This window comes from Centruroides sculpturatus, unplaced genomic scaffold (assembly GCF_000671375.1).
Source record: "Centruroides sculpturatus isolate CEXI.00-Female unplaced genomic scaffold, Cexi_2.0 scaffold1453, whole genome shotgun sequence".
Classification (NCBI taxonomy): domain Eukaryota; kingdom Metazoa; phylum Arthropoda; class Arachnida; order Scorpiones; family Buthidae; genus Centruroides; species Centruroides sculpturatus.
Window position 1 is genome coordinate 40,065 of NW_019385723.1, and position 10,584 is coordinate 50,648.

The window sequence follows — 10,584 nt, forward strand, 5'->3', positions numbered from 1 at the left end:
ATAATAACGGAAAATACTGTATATTTTTAAAACTGTACGTCTTATAGAGTATTTACTAAGAGGGTCTTTACGGTTCTATCAGTATCTACATGATAACAGGCCTCAAATATATCGAGACCCTATCACTTACGAAAATTTTCTGGGAAGGGAATTAGTGGTAATAAACGATATTACTGTAGTTTAGTCTTAATGGATGGTTGGTAACGTTACTATTGGATAATACTTTCACTATTAAGTTCTTATCGGTATTTTGCGTGAGACGACATCCAAATACAGTATATATGTACAGTCATACCCCGACTTACGCTACCCCGACTTACGCGAACCCGGAGTTACGCGATTTTCAAATCTCGTCGATTCGTCTTTTGTTTGAGCGCCATGCAACCCTTGATTACTCACTCTCCCCACACTATCGTTCGGCTTACATGTTCGGATGTGTCGCGCGGAATCGACGCATAGCTACAATTTATTTTGTGTAATTTATTCTGTTTGTTATATTTACGGAGACTTGAGAGACTCTATGTGGTGATTTCTTGTAACCGTGAACGAACCAAAAGGCGAGATAAGATTAACGAGAACATTTATTAGCTTACATACATCCGACTTGGATTTTACACAAAAGGCATCTGCAATCGTAAACAATTGACGAAAAAAGTATACATTTATCAGATAATAAACAAAGACTCATTTTGTAAACAATTTACCTTTTGTATATACAACTGACAAGATTACCTTTCAAATTATAAACAGACTCGATCTCAAGCGGTCTTTTGATCGTCGGACATACAAAAGAAATGAACAGATGGCGCCTAACTTAAGCGCGGTTTACAATAACGAATATGATTAATCTTAACACTCTACTATGTCATCCAAACGAAGTAGAACTGATTCTTCTGCATCAAACAAGAAAAGAAAAACTTTATCTTTGGAATGTAAAGTTAACATTATTAAAGACTTCGATACAAAAATGAAAATTTGTGAATTGGCAAAGAAGTTTGATCTACCGGAATCGACGGTCAGAACAATTATAAAAGGTAAAGAAAAAATTCTCGAAGCTGTAAAAAATGCTCAATCTTTAAATTCAAGCATCATTCGTAAACGTCACAGTATTATCGCTGAGATGGAAACAATGTTAAAATTATGGCGTAATAATCAAGTAAATGTGAAAAATTGTAAAATAATATAGGCCTAATTTGTTATACATATGTATTATCTAAGATTTTATTAAACATTTTTTTCTAAATTATTGTTTTCTTTAGTCTCCGGTCCCAATTAAAAATAATTTGTATGTATTTATATGCATAATTATACCCCGACTTACGCGAATTCGACTTACGCGGTTATCGCTCGGTCCCACCTATCGCGTAAGTCCGGGGTATGACTGTATATATATATTTATTTATTTAGTTATGGAAATTAAAAGAACGAACGACGAACGACGAATTGCATTTTTTTCTATTATAACAAAGCTTCGTACAATAACGTATGTAGTGACACGTTAGGATTTTTTTTATTACATATATATAACTGGCGGCATCTATCGAGAAGCAGCGAAGATAATTGCAAAAATAGAAATGAAAAGGTCAACTATCTGCTTGACCCTTTCATTTCTCTTTCCGTAATTATCTTCGCTTATCTCGCTTGTTTTTCCTCTACTTTTTTTTTCAATTTAGACGTACTTATTTAGTATAAACGCATTCTACGACAATGTTTCTCTTTGCTATTCGATTCGAATTTGTTCGTGCGATCCGATTTAAAGTTCTGTAAGATTTTTCACCAAAAATTACGCTTAGTTTCTTTTGTTAAGATATTATTTAGTTATCTGTAAAAAATAGATATAAACAATTATTAATTTTTTATGGTTACCTATCTTTCGTTAGGTATAAGGTAATTTATTTAGAATATAACCTTTTTTTTTTTTTATTTTTACATGATTGCGATTATAATAATAGCAATAATAATAATAATTATTGTTATAGAAAAGTATTCGAAATTTTGCTACTATAATACAATAATTAGATTACTTTAAAACACGGGGAGGTTCTCTAATGCGATTTACATTTCGTATCTGTCAGTTACAATATAAAGAACACATACGGTACTGTGACATCATTTATTCAAATTAATAATTTTTTAATTAAAATTCTTTACAAATTTAAAAGCACATATGCATTTTTTACAAATTTTATAACTTATACTATTCAAACTTTAAAAATACCGTATAAAATTTTACTTAAAATCACTAACCACCAATATAAAAAAATTTTTAAAAGTACGTTATAAGCAATTAAAGCTCATAACAATCCTTACAGTACAATATATAATACAATTCTAAATCAACAGCCCCTGTAACATCTTCCAATTTACTTATACAGTACTTCTGATAGTATTGTGAATATATCTTGCGACCACATTGAGATCAACGAATTTAACATTGTTTCGAAAACATTTTTATTATTTAATATGTTAAATGTTTATGTTTTCTAAATAAAAATGTTTTATTTACTTATTAAAAACCCTGTTTTGGACATATTAATGCAGATTTGAATCCAACTAAAAAATGAATTTTATATGATATAAGTCCTAAAATTATTTTAATATTCAACTTTTACTAGGTCTATATTTTAAATAATTTTTGTAATATAAAAAATAATAAATTGTAGAATCTATTTATTTTGTAAAATATATTTTAAAAAATCTTTAATTACACAATATTTCGTTTTATATTTACGTTTAAAATCGTATAAAAATCCATTTCGAAATTGTTCGTCAGTTATTTTCTGGTATTTTAATATTTATTTCTTATCGGAAAATCATCAAAGGAATTCTAAACTGAAAAAGTTGTTATAGATAAAGCAAAAGAGGAACCTTCCATCTGCATTCTCCATCTAGAAAACAAAGTTTGTAATATTAAAATATCAAATTTAATACGATAATATATATTATACGAGAGAGTTAAGAGATATCATTTGACTAACCTTTGTCCGGTTTTAATTAAGATAACGCAGTTATTTTCAAGAACGTAACCATTTTCGTCGATAGAAACATTCGACTTTCCTTCCTACATTCGAGAAGAAACAAAACATTATAATCATATCTTTATTTATTCGTTTTAAATAAACCAAAGAAAAATTAATAACTATTTTTTCTTTACCAATTGCCAAGTAACCGTGTCTGCATTTTTATAACATCCGGAATGACTTCCTTTGCCATATACGATCACCTACAGTCAATGCAAAAACATAAATTTTAGTCTTTTCTATCCTTTGGAGCGATGGAATACGGCAACGCAACATGCGGGCGATTTGCTTAAGGAGGAGACTGCCACCCGGCTGGACTTTCGATGGGAAAATGGCCCTATTTAGGTGTTAAGCCCATTTAGCAATCAGCGGAATAAAGGGGAATGCGGTTTCTCGTCTCAATGGCAAGTTTTCGGCTTTGGCAGTCGTTTAACGATCGTGTAAAATCGCGCGATTTAGTTTTCGGGATCCTGAAGAATCAAAAGGGGCTAACTTAAAAATTTTAAATATTTGAATAATTATAGGTAACTTATAGTACTTTTTATTAACACGCGCAAGACGATCGTATTGAGGATGATCCGACAAATTATACATTTGCCACCAAAAATAATTTTAGCAACGTTTCGAAGCTCACGAACGAATAATTTTTAAATTTTTTTTGGTGCCAATGGGGAGGGCTGAAGTCCTTATAGCCCCTCGATCGCCCTGCGGATCCGAAAACGTTCCAGCCAATCGGAGGACAGTAAAATCGTAAAGCATTCTGGTAAGATGGCTTCTAATAATAAAAGGGGTTTTACTATCGATTTTAACTAATTAGTCATCGTCGGTGTTCCTTCTATTATAGTCTATATATGTGTGAAAATACGTACAGTAATTTTATAAATTGTTTTAATTATAAGTAAAGCCATATATATAAATGTTAACAATAAATTTACAGCATGTTATTTATTTATTTATCTTGGTATTTTCTCCTCTTCTTTGTAGAACTTCGTCATAAATATCATCTACATCAGTGTTTCTCAACGGGGGCGATATCGCCCCCATATGGGCGTTTTTCCATGTTCAGGGGCCGATTAGCAACAATTTATATTTTGGGGGGAGGCGAAAAACAATTTTCTGGGCGATGTAGTAAAACATTATATTAAAAATAATTAGATATTTTATTCGTTATATCGTACAATAATTAAACAAATAATTATAGTCACTAGTCTATTCAATGCAGTACGAATTTGGCGTTAGCCTTGTTCCTCGGCATCGGAACTTTGTAGTGAAAGGGCGATACTATGTAACGGTTTTATTGAAGGGGGCGACTATACGTTAGAGGTTGAGAAACACTGATCTACATCTACTGTTTTATCATTAACCAAGTGTGATTTGATTGTCATAAGATCTAAATAATCTACTAGTAGTCTGTTTTGATTTTACGCGTTAATTGAATCCATAGTGCAAAATTCTCGCTCTCATTTCGCACTCGATGCTTAAAATTTTCCCGTCATATCGTTAATAACGGCAAAATTAAATTTGTAAATAGGAAATTTAAAGCGTAACCGAAAGTCATAAGTGATCCGGTTTTAGTTTTTTCGGCAATTATAAATTTTAATTCCCAATAGTTTTTTGATATTTTTACAATAACATCACTTTCGTTATTTGTAATAAATTGTGAATATTTCTTAAAGCGTACAATTCAAATTACACCGCTACAGTTATTTGTAGTATAGAGAAATTATTTGAATCATCGTAAATGTTTTGTATGTAGATGCCCGCTATCAGCTTTCTGAGCGGAAGTAAAATCACGTGCGCAGCTGAGACTAAATGTTGATCACCCCTATATTTTAAATTAACCAATAGGAAATTTGTAAGGAATTTACTAGTTGATCGCGAAACAAAATGCGAAAGTAGACTTGTGCTTCTTTCTATTATTTATTATGAATTTTATCCTATGTAATTTAATTTATTTTATATTCGGTATGTTATAAGTTGGCAGTGTTTAAAACACTTGTTTGACGAACTTTTGACGAGGTCGACGTGCGTTACCAATATGGGAACTCTTTATAAAGGCTCAAAAGGTTGATCGCCATCGACTGGTCAAGAATTACTTTAATAAATGAAATATCAAATTCTATTGCTAATATTAAATATTTCAGAACATTAAAAAAATGTATTAAAACAAATTTTAACTGTAACAATCATACAACTACTGTTCTATAAAAGTAGTCATATTTGTCAAACTAATTTTGTAGTATATGAATTTCGTTCAGAAAAAGTTTTATGCGATTTTATTTTATTGAGAATTCAAAGCATAATACGAGTATAAGTGAAATACTGTATGTACAGTACAGTACGAGTACCAACACACTTTATTCTAAATTCAAAATTTCAAATTATTCCTATCCAGAGATAATAAAAATCAATCGTAATTAATTAATTAAACTATTGACTAACAATTGAAGAATAATACTAACTAATGGAGTTAACGTGAGAATTTATCAAAACCTTAAAATTCAAGCAGATAAAGATTTTGATTTGCTGCATGGGTGGAGAAAGATATTCTAATATATTGTATTGCCTTAAATTTACCTTTTACAAATTGGCAAAAAAAGTTCTTACAATTCCAGCGTCAAATGTGTCCTAGGAAGAAACTAGGAAGTCCTAGTGTTGTTTGTTTTAGTAATTTACAAGCTAAGAAAAAGGATAAATTCCAAACATGTGGATGATTTATTGTTTATTCATTTTTAAAAAATTGTAATGTTAAGTGTCATGTTCTATAATTATTTACGATGTTTTAAAGTTGAAACATTACTTAATTTTCAATATTTAACATCGGTATTTTAAGCGCCATTCATTTGTATTTGTTTCTTCTGTGTTATTCAAAAACTATTAATAATTATATCAATGTTTCTCTTACGTAAGTATATCGAATTTATAAATTAGTATTTTATGAACTTAATATTTATATTCGTAAGTGATAAGATTCTTTAAAATATAATTAAATATAGTCTACCTTGAATTTATAATCTCCTTCAAACACTTCTTTTTTCCCTCTTGTTTCGATCTCTTCTCTGTTCTTTTCTATCCACGATTTTAACGAAAAGGGATCATTGAGGATCCTTTGTTTGTCTTCAATGTATGGCGGATTGTCGGTAATTGTGCCTTTATAAGTACAATTTATTTTCTATTTTAATATTTATAAATAAAAGTAAGAGTTAATAAAATATAAAATAGAGAGAATTATCACCAGGAATTGGTTTTCCAGTTCGACGTTGTTCGGATTTCATAAATTCCTCTATAACGGATGTTATCTGTTTTGAGAAACTATTCAAGTGAAACCACTTTTCGTACAAAGTTTCTGTATAATTCTCCGTGTAGTATCTGACAACAACGAATAATTATTCAATTATTAAACGTAATACCGTCATTTATGTTTCATTTTTTTTCCATATAATACCTGAGGCAGTCCATCTCGTCATCCTGTCTTTTTCGTTCTATCACGAATCCTACCGTATCTTTAAATCTTTGGGGAGAATGTAATATTCTCTTTGGAAGCAGAAAAACCTAGAAGTAAATGTATTTTAGTTTTTAAGCACATGAAAATGTAATTTAAATCTTCATATATATCAGTTGCGTGCCGTGACATTTGACGATAGGGAAGCTGTATTTCTGGAAGAAGCCGACTTCCAGGGGAAATCAGTTAAATTGCAAGTCAGTGATGGTCTAGGGCAGGCATGACGAACATACGGCCCGTCTAATGAATTTATGCGGCCCGCGATTAATTTTCCAATATTAGCTACTTAAGTCCGAATATCTCGACGAAAAATTCTCACGCCTAAAAAAAAAGGTCAATAAGTAACTGCGCGTTTAGAGTTAACGCTCCATTACAAATGTCTTCAGCACAGCGTAGAATGTTGATAATGCATGATAATGTGAAAAAATGTATCTGTAATATCCATGTACAGTACAATTTAGTCTTTACGGAGTGACACCACAATGAGATCTCGCACCATTTCAAAATCTTGCTAGGGCAGCCTCTGGTTCGGCCCATGAAAAAAGTTTTCTTTCCAATTCGGCCCGGGGGCAAAACTGTTGGCCACCCCTGGTCTAAGGTCCATTCGTATTCGTTTGTTCGATAAGCCAATAAAAACCTTAGACTTCTTTAAATGTATTTTTAATATCACAATTACATTCTGAATCGCTAGCCACGATATAAGGGCTAAAATTAAAAATTAAATATAAAAACTTACTTGGTGAAATAAACTGTGCGGTGGACATACATACCTGATACAAAATATTCAATTGTATAAATATACATCTAAAGAAAATTATAATTAAATATAGCTTTGTAAAGAAACGTACTGTACATAAAAATAACAAAATATTCTATACTTTTTAAATCTTAAAACAATCCACTTTAGTCAAATAGCTCCTTACCAGTGACCAATGATGGAATTAGAGACGGTCCTGGTATGTGTGCAGTGCGGGCTGCCAAATTCCGAGGGTGACGATACTGGTCAATGTCAAATGCCTATTTTGTCGCATCACTAGTATATCTCAAAGGACGCGACAGGGTCGTTGTAAATTTTAAACGTTTCTCACCATAGCTGTAAAAATCTAAATATGTTAAACGTAATAGTCATTTGTTTTCTAACTAATTCGTTTTAGGACCAGTGTCCACGGAAATTTCAAAATTTACAACTTTTTAGTCACTCTCATTGAATTGGAAAATTTCTGTCTTTATTATCTAATATTACGAAGAAATCAGTCCCCACTGTACTCGGTTAGAGATTGGTTCGGTTAAGCTTTTGTTTAAGTAATATTCCGGCTCTTTCAGCAGAGTTTTATTTATGTCCCCAATTCCCTAATCTCTTAATTATTTAACTACTTCTTAAGTAGAAATAAGTCGAAACCTTGTACTCGAATATTTGTAGTCTCGGGAAAAAGTGGAAAGAAATTTTTACGACAACGGAAACATAAATCGTAAATTTAAGGAAAATAAATTTTAGAGATTTTTCTGTACCTCGTGCATCTCTCTCATTCATTAAATTTAGTTGTAAATGACGCTGTCAAAGTAACAGTTAATTTTTTAACATTGTACAAGAATTGTACACGTTTTTTTCTGCATCCCCTTATGGATGGGACATACGAAATCGTAATATCACTGGTTTAACATTAAAATTCGTAAGTAATATAAGATGGGAGAGCAAATTAAAGCAGAATAAATATATCAAGTATTTTAATGGATTTTTTTAAAACTCCTGTCAACTATACAGAACTATATCACTAAAAACATACCAGTAAATTCCTATCGGTTGGGTTAAGTTATAAATCTGCTCACGATTCACATAATGGGGCGAGGGCGGCCAAATATCTAGCAGGCAAGCGGCTAACAGCCCAGGACCAGTCCTGGATAGAATCATTGGAAGCGTTGTGTGTGTGTGTGTAGCTTCCACCGTGAGGTTGATACTCTGTAAAGCGCATGCGCTAATGCCTATAATCTGGCTGCTTGGAAGATGACCCGGTTTCGACAATATAGCGTTTCCATTAAGCCACTGATATTCGAATATACAATAGCAATCTTATCGTTTTTTCACACGTAGTATAGAAATTTGTAATAAGATACATAATGCGATTATAATAAAATATTAATTTTAGTTAATTCAAAGTACGTTAAAATATGAAAATGATCGCACGATATGTATTTATATTTTAGAAAATACAAGGAAAGCGGCGCTTCCACCGCTTCCAAGGACGGCACACCCCTGATATATATATATACATATTTTTTTACTTCGCCTTCTCTGATGTGTATAGTCTTCGGCTTGCCATTTTCTATCACTTTCAATTGCATATCACCTTTTATTTGATAGAAAAACTATTTTAAAAAAAGAAGTCAAATTATTCATTTTATTTGTGAAAACAATCAACCGATAACGTTAGCGGTAGTTTTTTTTTACCTCGTCTCCTTCTTCCAGATGATAATCCTCACGAGCATTTGGACCACCAACAAAGAATGCTATTAATTGTCCTTCAGAAAACCTGTTTAATTCATAATATATTATCAACTTAAAATTTATAATTTGTAAATAAGGTTATCTAAAACTTAATTAAACAGTTTCGGGCTTTAATAAACTATTAACAAAATTTCTTTTAATAAAAAATTCTGCAAGAATGAAACTACTGCAATCCTCAGTTGCATAGAAGGCCTCAATTGGTTGCTCCACTGTTAAAAACAAAACTTATTTTTTAAAATTAGAAATATAATCTACATATTAATCTATATTAATATTATAAAGAGGTAAAGTTTGTAAGTTTGAATGTAGGAGATAATCTCTGAAACTACTCATCCGATTTCAAAAATTCTTTCACCAAAATTTAGAATGAACCGTCAGGGTGGACATAGGCTGTGTATTATTCCGTTAAACATTCATATAAATTAAAAGATATCATCTAGGTAAGCGTTATATTTTTGATGTCACCGGGTGATGAGGGGCAAGACGCGTATGTATACAAGATAGGTAACCGCGCGGCGCAGTCGCGTGGTCGGCGAGATACGCAGTGTACGTGTCCAAACTTATAATATAGTAGAAGGGTTAGAAGTACGAAATAATCTAATAATCTTAATCTTTGTTGTTATTTTTTGCCCGAGCAATGTCGGGCTCATTTGCTAGTAGTAAATAAAACGAAAATTTATATTTTACGCTATTGTTTATTCGATTTTAATAAAAGTTAAATATAGTAACAGATTTAACTTCCTGTAAGATTAAGTTAAAGTAACGTATTACGATAACAATAAGCAATAACAAGTTATGTATGACGTAACGTTTAAAAAATAAACAAGTATAATAGAAAACATATAAATCACTTACATCAGTGGTATTCAATCTATGGGTCGCGACCCCAAATAGGGTCGCGAAAATTACCTTGGAATCGCACTGTTAAAATGTTTGAATACTATCGGTAGGGCAGTGGTATTCAATGTATGGGTCGCGGAAAATTACCTTGGGGTCGCACTGTTAAAAATGTTTGAATACCATTGACTTACATAGTTTTAACACAGACGGGAGGGTGGAAGCATTTTCGATTCTCCTCCAACCAACTTTTGACGTCGTGCACTATCTTATTCATTTTCTTCAATAATCCGTTTGATAAACGTAACGTTAGATCGTCACCTTAAACTTGTATATCAGCCACGTGACTGTTACATCATTTCAGTTGGTTACTAATTGCATACTCTTCCTGGAAATCAAGGAGAACAACATTTCCAACGGAATTATATCTGTCGCCAGATGACTGGCAATTATTTTCCTTCTTACTCAATAACATTTATATTCTATTGGATCGAAATAACATTTACGCATATAGGCCTTATCTAATTGTTTAACACTCGTACGATATTATATCGTTTCTTGATAGGTTCATTGCTTTATCTCGGTTTTTCTATAATATAAACTAGGTTAAACGGTAATTTGATCGCATTCTGTGCTGTTTCTAAGTGTTTATATCATTAAAAAAAATTACGATAATCGGTGCACGTATTCCTTCCTTCAGTCTTGTTAGACGAGATTTTATT

At 31.6% G+C, this 10,584-nt stretch overlaps 1 protein-coding gene across 2 annotated transcripts; it reads right to left on the reverse strand.

Moving 5' to 3' along the window:
• Nucleotides 1–2,182: 2,182 nt before the first annotated feature.
• Nucleotides 2,183–10,338, reverse strand: LOC111641542 (3-hydroxyanthranilate 3,4-dioxygenase-like). 2 transcript variants are annotated; one of them, XM_023387716.1, is made up of 9 exons: nt 10,057–10,338; nt 8,969–9,050; nt 8,803–8,886; nt 6,466–6,572; nt 6,256–6,389; nt 6,022–6,170; nt 3,155–3,223; nt 2,979–3,061; nt 2,183–2,888 (listed from the first exon to the last, which is right to left on the reverse strand). In XM_023387716.1, exons 1-9 carry the CDS (start codon nt 10,137–10,139, stop codon nt 2,828–2,830), a joined length of 852 nt encoding a protein of 283 aa, XP_023243484.1. In that variant the 5' UTR covers nt 10,140–10,338; the 3' UTR covers nt 2,183–2,827. The 2 variants fall into 2 exon arrangements, with proteins under 2 accessions (XP_023243484.1, XP_023243485.1); XM_023387717.1 differs by having other exon boundaries at nt 9,881–10,338.
• Nucleotides 10,339–10,584: the final 246 nt, after the last annotated feature.

Bases quoted from the DNA above. Each gene is read 5' to 3' on its own strand.
- LOC111641542 (XM_023387716.1), bottom strand. From the start codon at position 10,139: ATGAATAAGATAGTGCACGACGTCAAAAGTTGGTTGGAGGAGAATCGA. The intron at 6,171-6,255 runs GTGATAATTCTC...GTACTTATAAAG, and splicing joins AACTGGAAAACCAATTCCTG to GCACAATTACCGACAATCCG. The intron at 2,889-2,978 runs GTTAGTCAAATG...TTTGTTTTCTAG, and splicing joins TTAATTAAAACCGGACAAAG to ATGGAGAATGCAGATGGAAG.